Source organism: Entelurus aequoreus, linkage group LG26 (genome assembly GCF_033978785.1).
Source record: "Entelurus aequoreus isolate RoL-2023_Sb linkage group LG26, RoL_Eaeq_v1.1, whole genome shotgun sequence".
In the NCBI taxonomy this organism is placed as follows: domain Eukaryota; kingdom Metazoa; phylum Chordata; class Actinopteri; order Syngnathiformes; family Syngnathidae; genus Entelurus; species Entelurus aequoreus.
In genome coordinates, this window is record NC_084756.1 from 7,442,548 (window position 1) to 7,465,201 (window position 22,654).

Sequence of the window (22,654 nt, forward strand, 5' to 3'; positions counted from 1 at the left end):
ACAAACCCTGTTTCCATATGAGTTGGGAAATTGTGTTAGATGTAAATATAAACGGAATACAATGATTTGCATATCCTTTTCAACTCATATTCAATTGAATGCACTACAAAGACAACATATTTGATGTTCAAACTCATAAACTTTTTTTTTTTTTTGCAAATAATAATTAACTTAGAATTTCATGGCTGCAACACGTGCCAAAGTAGTTGGGAAAGGGCATGTTCACCACTGTGTTACATCACCTTTTCTTTTAACAACACTCAAACGATTGGGAACGGAGGAAACTAATTGTTGAAGCTTTGAAAGTGGAATTCTTTCCCATTCTTGTTTTATGTAGAGCTTCAGTCGTTCAACAGTCCGTATTTTACGCTTCATAATGCGCCACACATTTTCGATGGGAGACAGGTCTGGACTGCAGGCGGGCCATGAAAGTACCCACACTCTTTTTTTACAAAGCCACGCTGTTGTAACACGTGCTGAATGTGGCTTGGCATTGTGATGTGTAAGTTACCCATGCCTCGGGCACTAATGCACCCCCATACCATCACAGATGCTGGCTTTTGAACTGTGCGTCGATAACAGTCTGGATGGTTCGCTTCCCCTTTGGTCCGGATGACACGATGTCATCCAAAAGCAATTTGAAATGTGGACTCGTCAGACCACAGAACACTTTTCCACTTTGCATGAGTCCATCTTAGATGATCTCTGGCCCAGAGAAGCCGGCGACGTTTCTGGATGTTAAATAAATGATAAATGGGTTATACTTGTATAGCGCTTTTCTACCTTCAAGGTACTCAAAGCACTTTGACAGTATTTCCACATTCACCCATTCACACACACATTCACACACTGATGGCAGGAGCTGCCATGCAAGGCGCTAACCAGCAGCCATCAGGAGCAAGGGTGAAGTGTCTTGCCCAAGGACACAACGGACGTGACTAGAATGGTAGAAGGTGGGGATTGAACCCCAGTAACCAGCAACCCTCCGATTGCTGGCCCGGCCACTCTACCAACTTCGCCACGCCGCCGTTGTTGATTAATGGCTTTCGCTTTGCATAGTAGAGCTTTAACTTGCACTTACAGATGTAGCGACACACTGTATTTAGTGACAGTGGTTTTCTGAAGTGTTCCTGAGCCCATGTGGTGATATCCTTTACAGACACAGACAGCAGCTTTATTTTGTCCATTCTTAACATGTTACAGGGGGACAAGACGGGACCGCCAACGGATCAGCCACTTACAGCGCTCCTTAAAAAGGTGGGAAAAAAGTGACATTGGGAAAGGGGGAAGAGTAAAAAAAATATCAGTCTGAGACTGGACCCTCAGGAGTGGTCCAGACTGAGTCCGAGGAAAAAACCTCACATAGCATGGCACACATAAACATGGTACATGTAATCACAACAACTCGCAACAGAGTTGGGGAGGGGCGTGTGCGTGCATGTATGCCCAATTAACTTGGGTGAGATGTTGGAATGTCTTTGTGGACTGAGGCCGATCTCAAAAGTTCGACCCAGGTGCTTTTTGAAAAAAAGGAAGGTCAAAAGCGTCCATCTTTGAGGAGTCCTCGGGGGAGTTCCTCAGAACAGCCTGTTTCTCAAGGCCATTCGAGGGAGTCAAATCGTAGATTAAGATGTTGTTTTTCTTCGAGCAGTCAAAACAATGACATTCCTGCTCTGTTTCCGTGTGCTGGCTCTCTCAATTCCAATTTAATTATTCTTTCTCGGAAAACTTCACCAAGATGATATCCATTTTGCGATTCAAATCAGAAATCACTCCAGTCTGTGATCCCACAGCACGACCCAATCCTTCCATTGCGTTGAACAGCCTTTGGGCCCCTTGAGTGGCTGACATCGTCTTCCGAATTTGACGATACACCAGAGCAATGCCCAGCCCAATCAGCAAATGCCCTGCGATCACGGTTTCAAATAGGTAGATGTCTTCCACGTCCTCGATGGAAAGGACTGAGAGGCACATGATTCTCCAAGTATTCCAGGAATCTCTCACATACCCCGCAGCAATGGTTCCATCAGGGCAGCCAGGCTCCCCCGAACCTTTAGAGATTGATGTCGGTTTTTGATACAGTGCCGTCTGAGGGATTGAAGGTCACGGTCATTCAATGTTGGTTTCCGGCCATGCCGCTTACGTGGAGTGATTTCTCCAGATTCTCTGAACCTTTTGATGATATTATGGACCGTAGATGTTGAAATCCCTAAATTTCTTGCAATTTCACTTTAAGAAACGTTGTTCTTAAACTGTTTGACTATTTGCTCACGCAGTTGTGGACAAAGGGGTGTACCTCGCCCCATCCTTTCTTGTGAAAGACTGAGCATTTTTTGGGAAGCTTTTTTATACCCAATCATGGCACCCACCTGTTCCCAATTAGCCTGCACACCTGTGGGATGTTCCAAAAAAGTGTTCAACTTTATCAGTATTTATTGCCACCTTTCCCAACTTCTTTGTCACGTGTTGCTGGCATCAAATTCTCAAGCTAATGATTATTTGCAAAAAAAAAAAAAGTTTATCAGTTTGAACATCAAATATGTTGTCTTTGTGGCATATTCAACTGGATATGGGTTGAAAATGATTTGCAAATCATTGTATTCAGTTTATATTTACATCTAACACAATTTTCCAACTCATATGGAAACGGGGTTTGTATCTTAGGGACTTATAGATATCTATATATCTTAGGGACCTATAAACTGTATCGTTGTTGCTGCAGCAGCAGAGAGTTTATTCTGTCTTGACACTTTGTATTGATATTTTGTATTACATTCTTCCCTTAAGTGATCATGTTTACAGTGATTGTTTTATATGTATTTTTTATGTGTGTCGCTTTGGATAAAAGCGTCTGCCAAATACTTAAACATAAACATATATAAACACCTGGAAGTCTTTATATCAGCTAAAGCCACCAATCTGTTTCACTGGATTCAGAATTATTATTAAGGTATTATTATGGTTTGTTGTTGTTGTTTGCTAGCGGCTACGATTTCAGTACTATTGAAGATCTTTGCTCCTTTTCAACTCAGTGGTAATACTCTTTTCACAAAATACAACCAATAGTACGTTAATGTTAAATGTTACTTGTGAAAAGTAATCCCCTGATACCTATTTTCAACAGTCCGCTCATTTGAGCAGGAAAACGCTGAACACCGGCCCGGCATCTTTGTTTTCTACCTGTCAACTGTCAGTTTAGGCTGCTCGCCGGCTCATCATCACCACTTCAAGATGGCGGCCGAATTTCTCGCGTCACAGCGGCCAATGCTGCGTCTACATATAAGATGTCTATGGTTAGCTCCATATTTTGACACTCTTCCTCCGACTCCCATCATTACACGCTACAATATTTCATAAAAAAACGCGGAAGTGATATTTTGACGCGGAAATTAATGTTCCTAAACGCGGATTGCCGCGGACATTTCCGGTGCCTGAATATAGACATTTATCCGAGCTTCTTATTTAATGGAGGAATGTAGTTATTCATAAAACTAACTGGCATCCAGTGTTATTTTAAAAAAAAAGTATATATTTAGAATCGAGAATCGAATCTGAAACAAATTGTTACCTCAAAGATTCACAGCCTTACTAATCCATTTTCTAAGCGTTCACTTGTTCACAACATTGAGAAGCAGGAAGTGAGCCCTCTAATGAAGGAAGCACGGCTGCATGTACGCACAACAACACCTGGGGGCGCTGTTATCCCCGAGATGACAGAGTCACGTGTCCGCATGCAGAAACACTCCAAACACACAATCACGTGCCGGCAAAAGAGCAATTCATTGTGAAATACTTTTCCCCATCTTTAATGTATTTACAAGCATTTAACGGGCTCTGAAGTATTACAAGCATTTTGTCACAAGCACCCCCCTCCTGGCATTTGGCCGCACCTTCCGTAAATGTCAGTTTTCCCAGGCTTCTTGAACGCAACACGCGGGATGCCAGGGATCGGATGATGATGACTTTTAACTTCACGCATGCTTCCCTTTGGTCCACCCTGTTTCAAAGCAAACAGTGTAGGATGGAGGGAGGCTGTTTATTTTACAATTCATAATTTTGTTATTATATTGTTATTTCTGTTGTTGAGTTCTCACGTCCATATTTGCAGTCCTTAAAAAAATAATAAATTAAAGAGTCCAGAACCTATGCATATTGTAAGTCTTTTTTCTTCAAAAGTAACAAAAAAAGTAAGTTAAAATTTAAAACAAAAATATTTTCTATGTATAATACATGTATTTAGTGCTTCCGCCGTTGGAATCCAAACTGAAAACTCCGGCATGTTTGCGAACCGTACCGCAGAAAAAGAATTCCAGCTGTAAACAAGTCGTCCCGCTCGCTTGTTCCGCCGTCGCCCGCTTTAGTTGTCCTCCGACTCCTCCTCGGCCTCCCGCAGCCACGTGAAGAAGTCCGTCACGGACTTGAGGGCCACGTCTTTGCCCTCCTGCTCCGCGGCGTCCTTGCTGGATTCCCACATGCAGAAGGCCTCCTCCGAGATGACGTCCTCGTCGTAGAGGCAGTCAAAGAACATCCGCAGGAGGTCTGGTGCGCAAAGGGAGAAGTCACAGGAATTAGCAGGATTGTCAACACTCAATATGAGTGTTTCTGGATTGACCTAACATGTAATTACATGACATGTGGGTCATACAAACTCAGGTAACCTAGCAATAGGGGTGGGCAAACAATTTTGGTGCTTCCATAGGAACCACACGTAAAATGTACCGATTTCTGATATCCCAGTTGCATGGGACGTCACGTCTGGTTGCAGTATATTGCCAACCTTAAGACCTCCAATATCGGGAGGTGGGTGGGCCCTTGGTCGGGGGGGGGGGGGGTTAAGAGGAGAGTATATTTACAGCTAGAATTCACCAACTCAAGTATTTCATATACCTGTATATATATATATATAAATACTTGACTTTCAGTAAATTCTAGCTATATATATATATATATATATATATATATATATATTTTATTATGTATATAAATAAAAGAAATACTTGAATTTTGGTGTTCATTTATTTACACATATATACACACACACAACACTCATCTACTCATTGTTGTACTTGAAAGTACAATGCTTTGTTAAGGGTTGAATTGTCCATCCTCTTTCTATTCTCTGTCACTATTTTTCTAACCATGCTGAACACCCTCTCTGATGATGCATTGCTGTGTGGCACTCACAAAAGTGCTTTCATCAAATGCACGAGAGTGTGGAATCTTCCATCTCTCCCTAGCATGGCCCAAAACCGGTCAATCCTTGCTTCCTGGGGAAGATCTTCCCTGGCAAGCAATTGGTACTCCAGTACTTGTAGCCGGAGGCTGGTCAGGTCCAATCGCAGCTGCGGCAGACTTTTTTATTTTTTTGGGCGTGGCCTCCAGCTCCGGCTGAATACCGGGAGTTTGTTGGGAGAAAATCTCTGTCGGGAGGTTGTCGGGAGAGGCGCTGAATATCGGGATTCTCCCGCTAAAAACGGGAGGGTTGGCAAGTATGGGTTGCAGAGCGGCTCAAGCAGGCGTTATTTCCAAATTTGCCAATCAAAAAATACAACTAAAATGCACGTTATAATCAAACAGCTGGTGTGTAAGAAGTAGGCTGTTTACAGTATAAACATTTTGTAGAGCTCAACAGAAGACAAAAGGGTCAAGCTCCTATCTTGCTGATTGTATTGTACCATATGTCCCGATCAGAAATCTGCTTTCTAATAACTCCGGCTTATTAGTGATTACCAGAGCCCAAAAAAAGTCTGCGGGCTATAGAGCGTTTTATATTGGGGCTCCAGTACTCTGGAATGTTCTACAGGTAACAGTTAGAGATACTACCTCAGTAGAGGCATTTAAGTCCATATTTAAACTTATTTGTATACTCCAGCCTTTAAATAGACCCCCCTTTTAGACCAGTTGATCTGCCGTCCCCACATCTGTGGTCCCCTCCAAGGTTTCTTGTTGTTCCCATTGGGTTGAGTTTTTTCTTGCCCTTATGTGGGATCTGAGCCAAGGATGTCATTGTGGCTTGTGCAGCCCTTTGAGACATTTGTGATTAAGGGCTGTATAAATAATTTTTGATTGATTGACAAGACTGGTACATTTTTGCCTATCTTTCACAATCCTTATGTAAGACAAGAACACTTTTTCAAATGCATTCTAAGTCGTTAAATACGACATGTGGAGCTACTAGGAGTACTCTGTTCGGCCCAAAAAGCCCTCTAAAAAAACATGTCGTGACCTGAATATATTAGCGACATTGTTAACTAGCTTATAGGGGTGTCAAAAAAAAGATTTTCAAATTAATCGGGAGTCTTATTTGTAACGATTCTTAATCAATTAAAAATAAAAATACCATTAATTTTCAATCTGTCCTGTCCAGCCACTCAGACAAATCATCATGTTGATGTAGATGATCTATATCTGCTGTACAGATGTCCTTTAGAAAAGAGAAGTGTTGGATACTTATACCTTATTTGTATTTGAATTTATTAAGTGCTTGGCTAGAATTTTACTGAACAAAACCAGTTTTCTTTTAAGTAAGGGATCAAATATGTGTATTTATTTTATGGAAGATTGTAGTTAAAGTGAAAAAGTTAAAAGACCAATGATTGTCTCACACACACTAGGTGTGGTGAAATTACTCTCTGCATTTGACTCATCCCCCATGTTCACCCCCCTGTCAGTGGCCATGCTCGGGAATCATTTTGGTGATTTAACCCTCAATTCCAACCCTTGATGCTGAGTGCCAAGCAGGGAGGTAATGGGTCCCATTTTTTTTATAGTCTTTGGTATGACTCGGCCGGGGTTTGAACTCACGACCTACCGATCTCAGGGCGGACACTCACAACCACAAGGCCAAATAGTGATTTTGAATGGAGAATCGATTCTGAATCAAATCGTTACCCCAAGAATAGAATGGTGTGGTGCCCAAAGGTCCACAGCCCTATTAGCTTAACATCATTAGCCGGCAAGCTGCTGCATCACAAACAAGTGGTGAAAGTAAATTGTAGATTATAAATCATGCCTTTCACCTGGATAGTAGAAGGTTGTGGACATAAACTCAGAAGTTGGTCATGTGACATTCACCTTAGACCCGGAGATGGCGAGGAAGACACAAAAAGACATTTATTCCTTTGTGTGGATTCTGACTATTTCTTCATGTAAAGGGGAAGATATAAACATCTCATCAGTCTTTATCCCAGTGAGAGCAGACATTGTACAGTAAGTGACAGTTTTGTTGTGTTCATAGTCTGTATATCTTGTTTAGCACTTAGCAATACTGCTACATGATGCTTATAAGATTCAACTCTTGGCGGTAACAATTCGATTCAGAATCGATTCTCGATTCAAAATCAAGACTTTTTAATAACATTGGCCAGTTTTATGATGAACTACATTCCTCCATAAAGTAAAAACCAGCTCTGATACATTTCTATATTACTTAAAAGAAAACTGTCTTTACTTAACAAAATGCTTCCCAAACATTTAATAAAGTCTTATACAAATAACGTAAGTATCCAACACTTCTCTTTTCTAAAGTACATCTGTACAGCAGATATAGATAATCTACACACTTCCTCGGACATCGTGTCACGAAGTGCGGTGCAGTTCCCCTCCCAGCGAAGGTTGCTGCCATCGCAAACTTCCCCCACCCACTCACGGTTAAGACTCTTCAGGAGTTCTTTGGCATGGTACATTTTTACCATCGTTTCATCCCCCGGGCAGCTGACCTCATGCGGCCGCTGTATGATGCTCTTAAAGGGGCTGCTCCCAAGCGCATGGTTGACTGGTCTGACGCGCGGCACAGTGCTTTTGTGGGGGTCAAGTCTGCTCTCGCTAATGCTACCCAGCTGGCACACCCATTGCCCGATGCTCCTATTGCAATCACCACGGACGCGTCAGACTATGCTGTAGGTGCAGTGCATGAGAAGTGGGTGGGTTGCACTTGGCAACCTTTGGCTTTCTTTAGCAGGCAGTTGCGCCCCTGCGAGCGGAAATATAGCACATTTGACCGTGAGCTCCTCGGCCTCTATCTGGTCATACGTCATTTCCGTTTGTAGCTTGAAGGCCGGCCTTTCACAGCTTTTGTGGACCACAAACCCCCCCTCACTTTCGCGATGGCCAAGACGGCTGAACCGTGGTCGGCTCGGCAACAGAGGCACCTCTCCTACGTCTCAGAGTTCACGGCGGACATCCAGCACCTTGCTGGTAAGAGCAATGTCGTTGCTGACTGCCTTTCCCGAGCCGTCACAGGCGCTGTTCATGTGGGGCTCGATTTTGCACAAATGGCAGTTGACCAGGCCGACGACCCGGACATCCGAGCTCTGAAGGCTGCAGCTACAGGGCTACGGTTGTCTGAGGTCCCATTTGAGGACACAGGGGTTACGCTCCTTTGTGACGTCGCTACCGGTCGGCCACGGCCCCTTGTGCCCGTCATTTGGAGGCGGCGCGTGTTTTGACTCCATCCACGGCCTTTCCCACCCTGGGAGGAAACCTTCCCAGCGACTGGTAGCTGCAAAATTTACTTGACTTTGTCCTCATTATTCACTGCCATTGTTCTATTGTGCACATAACAATGTTGTTCTTGTTTACATTCATATATGCAGTTAAGAGTGAGTAATTCAGTGCGGCCCCTTTAAGTGGCCGTCAGGAAATTCTCCCGAAGGTGGGGGTTTGTTGTTCCCGCCATTTTGGAGGGTTTGTGACGTAAGCGTTCATTCATTCTGGTTGTTGGAGGAATAAACGACGCACACGTTTTTGTGTGTCAAACGATACTTCAAGTTGTCTTGCTTTCACGCTACAAGCGCAACAAGTTCCCCTTTAATGGCAAAAACTACTTCCTGACTACAGCAACACACTGAGGATGAACTGAAATGAATTCATACGTGCAAATGAGACTTGATAGCTGGACAGAACATTAACATCTAAATTAAAGAGATGTTATTATGCAGTATACACTACCGTTCAAAAGTTTGGGGTCACCCAAACAATTTTGTGGAATAGCCTTCATTTCTAAGAACAAGAATAGACCGTCGAGTTTCAGATGAAAGTTCTCTTTTTCTGGCCATTTTGAGCGTTTAATTGACCCCACAAATGTGATGCTCCAGAAACTCAATCTGCTCAAAGGAAGGTCAGTTTTGTAGCTTCTGTAACGAGCTAAACTGTTTTCAGATGTGTGAACATGATTGCACAAGGGTTTTCTAATCATCAATTAGCCTTCTGAGCCAATGAGCAAACACATTGTACCATTAGAACACTGGAGTGATAGGTGCTGGAAATGGGCCTCTATACACCTATGTAGATATTGCACCAAAAACCAGACATTTGCAGCTAGAATAGTCATTTACCACATTAGCAATGTATAGAGTGTATTTCTTTAAACTTAAGACTAGTTTAAAGTTATCTTCATTGAAAAGTACAGTGCTTTTCCTTCAAAAATAAGGACATTTCAATGTGACCCCAAACTTTTGAACGGTAGTGTATTAAAATTTTTACCACATGAAGAAAGACTTAAGTGGTAAAAATGGGAAGTGTGGCCGACGTGTGGGTTGAAATGTGAGCCACAGCCATCCCTACCTCATTGAGCAGCAAATAAAGAGTACTTACTAGCAGGCTGATCCAAGGCGACTATCAGCGCCTGAAGTGCATAAAGTGCTTGCAGCTGTCGCTCAGTGTCTAAGTTCAGGTACTTGTGTAATACAGGCAACCTCCTCTGGATGATGGCCTTGTCCACTCGACAGTTGGTGCTGACGTCTGCATGGGGGGAGGGGAGAGGAAGTGAGGAGAGTCCAGTTCATCCCAGCAAAGTAGGTGGCGCTTACCTTTCACAGCCGCCTTGCACACGGCCGTCATTAGCGCCCTTAGGAAGGGGGAGGAGCTGGTCTGATGTTCATCCAGGTTTGCCTGCACACACACAGTTGTTACCCCAACTTTTCATCTAGGTCTTCCTGTTTCCTGTCAACGTGACAAATGTCTTCATGTCAGTGGCAAACTCCAGTTTAGGGGTGCCACAAACATTCACATGTGCTGACGAGGAATAAATCTGTCGACATAGTCGTGACTCTTGTGCTTCTCCACTGTCAAGTGTGGCAATATTTCCCCCATTCTTAGTAAAACGATGAATACCTTGCTCATTTTATGACACTATATCTGTGATACAGGAGCTTTAAAGGCGGAGGAACATCGGACATCTGGACGTAAGGTGTACTTTGTTAGCTAAAAAGTGTGAGATGAAGTTGTGTGAAAAATAGATTTAACTCTCATTTCAGCCTGCTAAACTTTGTCTACATCAATTCAAGGCAGCGTCAATTTGCAATACAATGAAGAAAAGTATAACGACAATCGCACACATGTATGTATCATATGATTAATACAATCCATTAGAATGTTAAGAATGAATCAATACAACCATTTTATACATTGAGTCTTTTAGAGTGCTAAAAATGCCGGAAGTTAATCAATAATCAATATCATATTAGTGTGCAGATTTTTGAACACATCATCACAAATGCTTGTTTCTTTTTGAGCAAGTTAATTTTGTTATTTTGTCATTTGTTGCTTTTAAAAACATTAACTTATTTTATTTTGCACTTTTCCTGTCCTTACTTTTAAATGGACAACACTTTGATAGTTATTGACATTTTTAACAGCACATTTACAGTATAAGAACATATTTATGAACAAATGAGTCATTGTTGTTACTAAGCACATGCCTAAAAATATCCATCCATCCATCCATTTTCTACCGCTTGTCCCTTTTGGGGTTGCGGGGGGTGCTGGAGCCTATCTCAGCTGCATTCGGGCGGAAGGCGGGGTACACCCTGGACAAGTCGCCACCTCATCGCAGGCCTAAAAATATCTCCAGCTGAATTAAAAAGTTGATGCCAAATTAAAGCACTGAATATGTGTACGCTTTATTATCCGATTAGTCGACTACTCGTTAAGATAGTCGATGACTTGTCCAAATAGTTGTTAGTTGCAGCCATACTTCCGTTTGTGTTTTACTTATTCACAATCAAATTGAAATATTTCCCTAATAAGGGTTGCTTATTTTTAGAAAAAAAGTTCCTCCTTTCTGTCTAATACCACATGAAAGTGGTTGGTTTTTGGCATCTTATTTGTCCAGCTTCCATATTCGTTTTTATACACTTTACAAGAAATACATTGGCGGCAAACTCCGTAGCTTGCTAGCTTGTTTGCGCTGGCTTTCGGAGACTCTTATTTTGTAAGCGCAGGCGCGATGGAGCGACACTTTTATTGTGAAGACAGGAACTGTGCAGTCAGTCTTTAGGCTTTTGACGGGATGTACGGTTGAAATAAAAAACGGTCTTTTTTCCTTCACACTTTTGATTGATTGATTGGAACTTTTATTAGTAGATTGCACAGTACAGTAGATATTCCGTACAATTGACCACTAAATGGTAACACCCGAAAAAGTTTTTCAACTTGTTTAAGTCAGGTCATGTGACCACCTGGCTCTGTTTGATTGGTCCAACGTCACCAGTGACTGCATCTGATTGGTGGAACTGAGTGAAACGTCACCAGTGACTGTATTTGGTGAAACGCAGGCACTTTGAAGGTCTGTCTGACAGACCAAAACAAACAAAGCGTGCATTAACAGAGCGATAAAAATTAGTAGCGAGCTGAATGTAGATAAAAGTAGCGGAGTAAAAGTAGCGTCTCTTCTCTATAAATATACTCAAGTAAAAGTAAAAGTATGTTGCATTAAAACTACTCTTAGAAGTACAATTTATCTCAAAAGTTACTCAAGTAGATGTAACGGAGTAAATGTAGCGCGTTACTACCCACCTCTGATTATTATTAATAATAATACAATTAACTTTTTTTTTTACCACTGTAATTGGAAAGTTAGGAACTTTTGACTATCTTAAATACGTAAACAACCGAGTTTCTTACCTCCGCCAAAGATGTTATGTGTTCCAGGGTTTCTTTGTTAGCAACATAAATCAAACAGTTATGGACAGTTTTTGATATTTGCAGGAAATGTCCAATAAACACTTCCTCTTATCTATGACGAGTACGAACACACATCACCACGCCCCTGTGCAGAGGATTCTGGGAGATGTCGTTCATTTTCAGATTCACTAAAGAGCCAAAAAAAACCTACACTCACCAAGTTTTTGTTTGATACGGTCACACGTCGCAGCAATAATGTGAAAACTTTAAAACCAAAAATACTGCGGCACTTACAAAACCGTTACAACCCTATTTCACTATGATAAAGTGTGCATCTTTCAAAATAAACACCCATATCCGTAATTTAGGCACAGATTGTATTGTGAAGGCTCAACGCGATGACAATTGAGAAAAAGAGACGGCCAGGAGGGTTCAGAGAAGTCGACTTTCAAATACCTCCACCCAGTCAAAGATCTGCTCGTCGCTGGCCATATCCTCCAGCAGGAGCCGCTCCAGCTGCCGGCTCAGCTCTTCTGGGGACAAAGTCTTCTTGGACAGAGCAGCTTCAGGGCCCAAGACGTCCGACAGGATGGACTCCAGCTTCTGCGCCAGAGGGGACAAGAGTCTTTAATGAGCAGCCCCCAAAAGAAGGTTGACAGAAGTCCAATGAGCACCTGTTGCGAGATAAAGGTCTGGACGTCTTCTCCCTCTGGCAGAAGATCAGTCCAGCTGAGGCCGGCTTCTCTCCACAGAGACCCCACAGCTCTATGGCTCTGCAGTTGACAATGAGTGTTAATTTGTCGTGGAATAATGTATAGATAGGAACATGTGAGATTTCACTGAAGAGTGGCTCAGATCCCTCAAAGTGCGGCAGGATACTCAGAACTAAGGCTGGACCGTTATGGCAAAAATCATAATCACAATTATTTTGATTGATATTGTAATCACGATTAATTACACAATTATTCATTAACTTGAAAACATGAGTATTTATTGTACCAGCAAAACGCAACTTTAAAACAACAGATATAAATGAATAAACCACAAGTAAAATAATAGTAATAACACTTTATTTAAATAACAATAGCAATATAAAACAATAATATTCAGTTTTTAGTTTTCCATTTATTACCTTTTACATTTATTCTACCACTATAGAGTGAGTGCTTCTTGTGTCAAATAAAATGTATTTGGAAAATTGTGAGCAGTATTTTAGGTCAAAGCATAACAATTGTGTAAATGTATCAGTTTAAGTTAAATTTAAGTTCATTATTCTTGTGTGAGGTACTTTTTTGAAACCTTTAATTCTTTAGCGCAGCCAGACCAGACCGGATGTTGCACACAGTGTTATTATTGTGAAAGGGGCAGTGTGCTTTTGTGCTCAGCTTGACGTATAAATTCGACCTGAGGCTGTTAAAAAAAAGAGAGAGCGCGTCCCAAGTTGTGACTACTGTCGTGTTTGTACATTGATCTTACATGGATGATGTCGTTCACAACAACACAAACAGATGACGTGTTGTGTGTGTATGATTGTTTGCACATTGATGTTACATCCATGATGTCGTTCACAACAACACAACAGATAAGATGTGTTGTGTCCAATGTTCCCTCTAATTTTTCATGTGTGTGAGCAAACGCAAAAACTCCCTGAGCATTCAGTGGAGCCCATGTGAGCAACATCAGACGTGCACACTGTGGCTACACCAGCAGCACACCTGTCCCAAACCTGACTAAATAACAAGTTAAAGGCCTACTGAAAGCCACTACTACCGACCACGCAGTCTGATAGTTTATATATCAATGATGAAATCTTAACATTGCAACATATGCCAATACGGCCGGGTTAACTTATAAAGTGCAATTTTAAATTTCCCGTGGAACTTCTGGTTCAAAACGCCTTTGGAGGATGACGTATGCGCGTGACGTAGCCAGTTTAACAGAGGTATGGCTTCCCCATTGAAGCCAATACGAAATAGCTCTGTTTTCATCTCATTATTCCACAGTATTCTGGACATCTGTGTTGGTGAATCTGTTGCAATTTGTTCATTGCATTATGGAGAAAAGCTGAGCAAGCAAAGAAGAAAGTTGTCGGTGCGAAGCGGAGTATTTTGCGAGGGAAGTCAGCAACACAACACATTCGGTGTTTCATTGTTTACATTCCCGAAAGATGCAGTCAAGATCGAAGAACTCGGACAACAGAGACTCTTACCAGGAGGACTTTGATTTGGATGCACAGACGCAGACGCGATACCGTGAGTACGCTTCCAAACATTTGATCGCTTGCTATAATATGCTCGAGCTAGTAGCTAGGATCTAGGATCTAGGAGCTAGCATAACAAACACCTAGGTGTTTGTTATGCGGGATTAATTTGTGGCATATTAAATACAAGCCTGGTTGTGTTGTGGCTAATAGAGTATATATATGTCTTGTGTTTATTTACTGTTGTAGTCATTCCCAGCTGAATATCAGGTCCCACCCGCGCGCTTCCAAACATTTGATCGCTTGCCCGTACGTGCATAATAATAATAATAATAATAATACCTGGGATTTATATATCGCTTTTCTAAATACCCAAAGTCGCTTTACACGTGTGTGTGGGGAAAGGGCATGTTCACCACTGTGTTACATGGCCTTTCCTTTTAACAACACTCAGTAAAAGTTTGGGAACTGAGGAGACACATTTTTTAAGCTTCTCAGGTGGAATTCTTTCCCATTCTTGCTTGATGTACAGCTCAACAGTCCGGGGGTCTCCCTTGTGGTATTTTAGGCTTCATAATGCGCCACACATTTTCAATGGGAAACAGGGCTGGACTACAGGCAGGCCAGTCTAGTACCCGCACTCTTTTACTATGAAGCCACGTTGATGTAACACGTGGCTTGGCAATTTGAAATGTGGACTTTTCCACTTTGTATCAGTCCATCTTAGATGAGCTCAGGCCCAGCAAAGCCGACGGCGTTTCTGGGTGTTGTTGATAAACGGTTTTCGCCTTGCATAGGAGAGTTTTAACTTGCACTTACAGATGTAGCGACCAACTGTAGTTACTGACAGTGGGTTTCTGAAGTGTTCCTGAGCCCATGTGGTGATATCTTTTACACACTGATGTCGCTTGTTGATGCAGTACAGCCTGAGGGATCGAAGGTCACGAGCTTAGCTGCTTACATGCAGTGATTTCTCCAGATTCTCTGAACCCTTTGATGATATTACGGACCGTAGATGGTGAAATCCCTAAATTCCTGGCAATAGCTGGTTGAGAAAGGTTTTTCTTAAACTGCTCAACAATTTGCTCACGCAATTGTTGACAAAGTGGTGACCCTCGCCCCATCCTTGTTTGTGAATGACTGAGCATTTCATGGAATCTACTTTTATACTCAATCATGGGACCCACCTGTTCCCAATTTGCCTGTTCACCTGTGGGATGTTCCAAATGAGTGTTTGATGAGCATTCCTCAACTTTATCAGTATTTATTGCCACCTTTCCCAACTTCTTTGTCACGTGTTGCTGGCATCAAATTCTAAAGTTAATGATCATTTGCACACAAAAAAATGTTTATCAGTTTGAACATCAAATATGTTGTTTTTGTAGCATATTCAACTGAATATGGGTTGAAAATGATTTGCAAATCATTGTATTCCGTTTATATTTATATCTAACACAATTTCCCAACTCATATGGAAACAGGGTTTGTACATTGATGTTACATCCATGATGCTATTTACAACATGGGTGTATGGGTTGTTCTTGCTAGCTTTAGCATCGTAGTTTAGTCGCTGATTCAAGTGACCGCCTCCACATTGTTGAGGACGGGGCAGTTGAGTGTTTCGGGGATGAATGAGCACTACCAGACATTATTTTCCCAAACAAATGTTACGTCTTCTCACAATGACAACATTTCACTTACATTTATGTCAATTTCCCTGATATTATTTTGCGTTTATCAGTGGATTCTGTTTTATTAGCCCATTCAGCGACTCCGTCCGCTGTTACGTCAACGCGAAAATCATATGCCTTACTTTTTTGTTGAGTTCAGTGATTATTGATTAGGCATACTAGTGATGTGTCAAACAATACGGTAAGATACCAAACTTCTAGCAGCCATGCTTTTTTTCACTCATCTGCTCCTCCTCTGTTCCCCCGTCACAAGCTCTGGAATTTGCATGCACGTTGCGCTGCCCATTAATCCTTTTTTCATGATCGTGAGAAGCCATAACCAAAATCAAAATTCGATGAATTGTCCAATGTACAACTCTACAGTATGTATATTGTAAATAAAGAAAACATGCTTACCATGTGTTTGCATAGTATGTGCAGTATTTCAGATATGAGGACTCCTGCTCTTCCCACAGGGAGCAGAGGTTTGCTTAATTCACTGCGGACACACACAAACAGACTTTAATGCGCACCAGGAGAAAACTAACAACAAAGTCAAATCCAAAGGTTGTAAAAGGTACCTGAAGAGCTCTCTCATAGAGAAGGCCCCCTCCCTCAGCACCGGGCTGAGCAGCTGGGCCAGGTACAGCCAGATGTGAGGAATGTCAATGGCCATGTCGTCCGCCTGCTCCAAGATGTCAGAAAACCTTAAGACACAAAGAAGGGCACTTATTTCTTGGTGCAAAATAATGGTTTGGTGCCGTTTAGAAAAAGGGTGTTTGGGCAATTCTCATTTTCCTATCGAAAATGTCACATAGAACCCGATTCGTGTAAACATAAGAGAACTAGCAACATGCAGTATTCAATAAGGCCTGGAAAAATTGGCTGCTTGGAAACCAAAACTGTAATCATATTGATTGATTGAGACTTTTATTAGTAGGTTGCACAGTGAAGTACATATTCCGTACAATTGACCACTAAATGGTAACACCCGAATAAGTTTTTCAACTTGTTTAAGTCAGGTCATGTGACCGCCTGGCTCTGTTTGATTGGTCCGCTTAAATTGATTCATGATACAGATATATACTATCAATATATACTATCATCATAATACAGTAATCTCAAAAGATAATCACATAATCGATAGGCTACTGGTATAAATGAAAGTGTAAATATGTACTTTATCAATTATTTGATCTATTCGTGAAATGCGCAAGGTACATTTGTGACAGTGTCTACAGCACCAAGTTTGGAATGTTACATATTTGAGATTTCAAATCTGTGTGCTTGTTTTAAATGTGTTTGTCTCAATTTTGACATCAGCTCGCCTGGGGACTGCCGATGGAAATTAGACATTGGCTATAATCTCACATATTTACATGTCAAATGTTCATTTATATGTATTGTCCCTTTTAAATAAACTAAATCTCTCACAAGCGACCTTTTTCAGGCAATGTGAGCACAGCACCGAATGGTAGCAGTGTGAAGGTAACCATAGAACCAACTCATACTTAATTAATAACATTTATTTTACTGTACGACAAGCAACATAACTATAAAACACCTTCCTGTTCCCTCTGTCAAGGCAATCAATCTACTTATGATTTGACACTTTGGTTTAAAGGGGTCATATTATCATTATTTTTCTACACGTAAACACTTCCTTGTGGTCTACATAAAATGTAATGGTCAAAATGTTGCATGGATTTTGTTTTCCAGACCACCTGTCTCTTAAGGATGTGCCGTTTTGTGGACAATCTTATTTACGTGCCTCCACTACGACAGCGTCTACTCCCTATCAGCCGTGCTGTAGTTTTTAGCGCTTCCATATCAAGTCTGCTGACAGATATAACCAGAATCAGAATCAGAATCAGAATCAGAATAGTTTTATTGCCATTGTTTGAGAACGGGTTCACAAACTAGGAATTTTTACAACTATATACTAATTTAGGTTACAAATGGAGGATGCATGTGCATGTAGGAGCCAGTCTGCCTCACAAGAGGATAGAGACAAAGAAGGAACTCAGTGACTACAATGGCAGACTCGAGCAAGCCTATACCACATATTGAGATATCCACTGAAGTCACATGTTGGTAAATGTCACAAGTCAATGGCCCCGTTTACACTGCACTGCACACCAAATCTGTTTTTTTTGCCCCCATTGTTTGGCATCAGATTCAGACCACATCAGAAGGTAGTCTGCATCAGATTGGAATCTGATCTTTTCAAATGTGACTCCAGTCTAAATGCAATGCGACCTGAAAATGACTTTTTCGTCATCTTTGGGCGAACTACGTCATTCATGTGCGCCGGGAAAGATACAGCCGCCAGCGGAAATGGATATTTCATTAAGACACTTGGTTTGAACAACGCATCACTTGTTAATAGTGCGCTAATAATATGCTACATTTAATATATGAATATACTGTATATTTTGATTAGGAAGAAATAGCGATTGTTGAAAGACAGAAATGTATTTATTTGTTTACAATTACAAACAATTTCCCTTTTGGATCAATAAAGTTTGTCTAATGTGAGTTGATGTCCGTGTCTCCTCAAATTAACAGCCATTAAAATATTACAAATATATTACACACTATAAACACCCACTCATACATTATATTAATTTGCTCTATTTTTATGTAAAAACATTAATTTTTAAGGTGTTGCAAATTGTATTTTATTTTGTAGCAGTAGCAAATTCCTCCCGGTCAACTTCCATTGTTTTCACTTTATCGAAGTGCGCATGCAAGTGACGTCAAGGCCACATTGGGACCACATTGGGGTCACATTGGGGCCTATGCGCGTCTACACTGGAGTCTGATAAAAATCACATTTTACTTGCAGTGTAAACAGTCAGTTGGAAAAAAATCAGATCTCCAAAAAATCCAATTAGGGACACTTTGGCCTGCAGTGTAATTAAGTCTTGTTTGGAACAAGACAACATTGATTTACAAATTATTCTTCAATGCCTTCTTGAATTCACATTTTCAGCTCTTCTGGGGATCCCAAATACACACAAAGAAGAACAAGAAAAGTGGGTTTTGCATGATAGATAATAAATGGTGACCTATGATTACACTGATCTACATTTAACAAACCTCCTGGTCTACATCTTAACCTTTTTAACCTCGGGGCCCAACTTTTCCACTACAGCCCACTCAAATATTAACTCTCAATTAGTAATCTTACTCTTGATTTTAATCGTATTCAATAATTATATCAAACCTACTTACAGTTTAACAGGATAAACCTTGTCAAATAATTAAACATTATCAAGCCTTGGGTCAGGCTGATTACAAAAATAAATGGTAATCAAATATATTGCAAAAGAAGGGATACACAAAACTGATGAAAAACACATTTACATACAACTACGCAGTGCTAAAATAAATACATTCTAACTTAAGAACAAACAATAATAAAATATATGTTTCTTAAATAAACTAAACTAAAATTTAACTGCAAATGAAAATACAGCTTGACCACTTAAAGGCCTACTGAAATGAATTTTTTAAATTTAAACAGGGATAGCAGATCTATTCTATGTGTCATACTTGATCATTTCGCGATATTGCCATATTTTTGCTGAAAGGATTTAGTATAGAACAACGACGATAAAGATTGCAACTTTTGGTATCTGATAAAAAAAAGGCTTGCACCTACCGGAAGTAGCGTGACGTAGTCAGTTGAACATATACGCAAAGTTCCCTATTGTTTACAATGATGGCCGCATGAAGTGAGAGAGATTCGGACCGAGAAAGCGACAATTTTTCCATTAATTTGAGCGAGGATGAAAGATTTGTGGATGAGTAAAGTGCAAGTGAAGGACTAGTGGGGAGTTGAAGCTATTCAGATAGGGAAGATGCTGTGAGAGCCGGGGGTGACCTGATATTCAGCCGGGAATGACTACAACAGTAAATAAACACAAGACATATATATACTTTATTAGCCACAACACAACCAGACTTATATTTAATATGCCACAAATTAATCCTGCATAAAAACACCTGCGTGTTTGTTATGCTAGCTCCTAGCTCCTATGCTAGCTCCTAGCTCCATAGAACACGCCAATACATTTCAAACACCTGATCAACACACACAATCACTCAGCCCAAAAGACCGTTCACCTAACCCAAGGTTCATAAAGCTTATATATTTAAAAAAAGTTACGTACATACGCAAAAAAAAGTTGCGCACATACGGTCAAGCAATCAAATGTTTAGAAGCCAAAGCTGCATACTCACAGTAGCACGTCTGCGTCTTTGTCATCCAAATCAAAGTAATCCTGGTAAGAGTCTGTGTTGTCCCAGTTCTCTACAGGCGTCTGTGTATCAAAGTCAAAAGTCCTCCTGGTTAGAGTCTCTGTTATCCGAGTTCTTCCATCTTGACTGCATCTTTCGGGAATGTAAACAAAGAAGCGCCGGCTGTGTCCTGTTGTTGCTGACTACGTTCGAAAAATACGTCCATTTCGCACCGACAACTTTCTTCTTTGCTTGCTCAGCTTCCTTCTCCATAATGCAATGAACATGATTGCAACAGATTCACGAACACATATGTCCAGAATACTGTGGAATTATGAAATGAAAACAGAGCTTTTTCGTATTGGCTTCAATGTGGAAGGCATACCCGTGTTCGCCGGGCTACGTCACGCGCATACGTCATCCTCAGAGGCGTTTCGAACCGGAAGTTTAGCGGAAAATTTAAAATGTCACTTTATAAGTTAACCCGGCCGTATTGGCATGTGTTATAATGTTAAGATTTCATCATTGATATATAAACTATCAGACTGCGTGGTCGGTAGTAGTGGGTTTCAGTAGGCCTTTAAGTCTTGTTTTTTGCGCTTCAGAAACTTCTCTATGACTTTACCTCCAGACTTCTTTTTTAGATATTGTCATTACTGACACAAGTCGTGGAAAAGTGTATTACAACTGAGTACTACTGCAACCAACACGGACCACAGCTGAGAAACAGATATTTTTTTGGCGGCCCTCTAACTTATTGTTAAGAAACACTGGTCTACATAAAATGAATTGGATATGGTTTGGTGTAAATTTTGCTTCACAGTTCACTTTTTCCTTGGCGTTGAGCAGTTAATCCAATTTCAAACTGGCCCATGTTGACAAAACAGTCCCGTGTGATAAGAAGTATTTATTTCACAGACATCAGAGCAGGCGGGAGGGAATTAAAGGAGGTGGAATAACAAACGAGGCTGCAGACTGCAGTCTCGGCTCGGCAGAGGGGAAGGAAGCTGACCAAGAGCATGTAAAAGGATGCTCACTGTTGAAAAAAGACTGCAAAACACAGCATTTAAAGCGTGCAAGCTCACAACACACACGTTTCCAACCTTAATCTTTGTGATTTACTCAAAAAACAACAACTGTATTTGTCTGCACGAATACATTTACATTTTACCTACAGTGTATTTAAATAAGACATGATGAATGCAATTAATCTACTTCTGATTTGACACTTTGGCATTGTTTAAAGAAGTCATATAATTTTTTTCTACATTCCAAACAATTCCTTGTGGTCTACATCAGTGGTCCCCAACCACCGGGCCATGGCCCGGTACCGGTCCGTGGATCGATTGGTACCGGGCCGCACAAGAATTTAAATAAAAAATTAAAAAAATAAAATACATTTTTTATTTTTTTATTTTTATTAAATCAACATAAAAAACACAAGATACACTTACAATTAGTGCACCAAACCAAAAAACCTCCCTCCCCTATTTACACTCATTCACACAAAAGGGTTGTTTCTTTCTGTTATTAATATTTCTGGTTCCTACAATATATATCAATATAGATCAATACAGTCTGCAGGGATAGTCCGTAAGCACACATGATTGTATTTTTTTATGACAAACCCCCCAACCCCCGGTCCGTGGGACAAATTTTCAAGTGTTGACCGGTCCACAGTTACTATTCTGTCACGTGACTTCTTCCAGGAAGTGAAAAGCAGCGCGCAAACTGAGTACACAAGGGGCTTAGATCTTCCCGCAAAAACAGATACGAGCAAAAAAAATCCAACTATGCAATGGAATAGATCTATATTTCATCAAAAAGAGATTTGTCGAGTTATCAAGGATTATACGTCGGCCGCGTTCTCAGACATATGGAACTATTGTGCTCCAGACATCATTCTACACGACAAAACAGATGAAACTTGGAAAAGCATGGATGTCTACAACTTCTTTGTGTGTGTCTGGGTCGAGGACATTGGTATCAAGACTCTCCTGGATAAATATGTATCGTTTTTGTAAGGATAAGGTTGCATTTCATGATTTAACTTCACATCTACTGCCATGTTTGTTGTTGTTGTTGCACACACAAGTTACGAGTGTTTTTATCAAAATATAACTATAGATGTCAACATTGTGTTTGTGCTGAAAGATTCATTTATGATTGTTTATCAAATAATTAAATATATATGTCAACATTGAGTATGTGCTGAAAGATTCATTTATGATTGTCAAAATATAACTATAGATGTCAACATTGAGTATGTGCTGAAAGATTCATTTATGATTGTTTATCAAAATACAACTATTGATGTCAACATTGTGTATGTGCTGAAAGATTCATTTATGTTTGTTTATCAAAATATAACTATAGATGTCAACATTGTGTATGTGCTGAAAGATTCATTTATGATTGTTTATCAAAATATAACTATAGATGTCAACATTGTGTATGTGCTGAAAGATTCATTTCTGATTGTTTATCAAAATATAACAATAAATGTAAACATTGTGTATGTGCTGAACGATTCATTTATGATTGTTTATCAAAATATAACTAAAGATGTCAACATTGTGTATGTGCTGAAAGATTAATTTATGATTGTTGTCTTTGGTAAAGACTTAACTCTTAG

The 22,654-nt window shown here is 40.5% G+C and overlaps 1 protein-coding gene across 12 annotated transcripts in view; it reads right to left on the reverse strand.

Annotated features, from left to right (window-relative positions):
- Positions 1-3,778: 3,778 nt before the first annotated feature.
- The window catches only part of eif4g3a (eukaryotic translation initiation factor 4 gamma, 3a), a 126,021-nt gene continuing 107,145 nt past the window's right edge, over positions 3,779-22,654 (reverse strand). For all 12 annotated transcript variants that reach the window (XM_062037752.1, XM_062037761.1, XM_062037760.1 and 9 more), the window contains 7 exons: positions 16,356-16,481; positions 16,192-16,273; positions 12,579-12,677; positions 12,361-12,507; positions 9,810-9,891; positions 9,595-9,741; positions 3,779-4,539 (listed from right to left, as the gene is read on the reverse strand). In XM_062037752.1, coding sequence (XP_061893736.1) covers positions 4,358-4,539; positions 9,595-9,741; positions 9,810-9,891; positions 12,361-12,507; positions 12,579-12,677; positions 16,192-16,273; positions 16,356-16,481 — 865 coding nt within the window. In that variant the 3' untranslated portion in view covers positions 3,779-4,357. The remainder of the gene's footprint in view (positions 4,540-9,594; positions 9,742-9,809; positions 9,892-12,360; positions 12,508-12,578; positions 12,678-16,191; positions 16,274-16,355; positions 16,482-22,654) is intronic.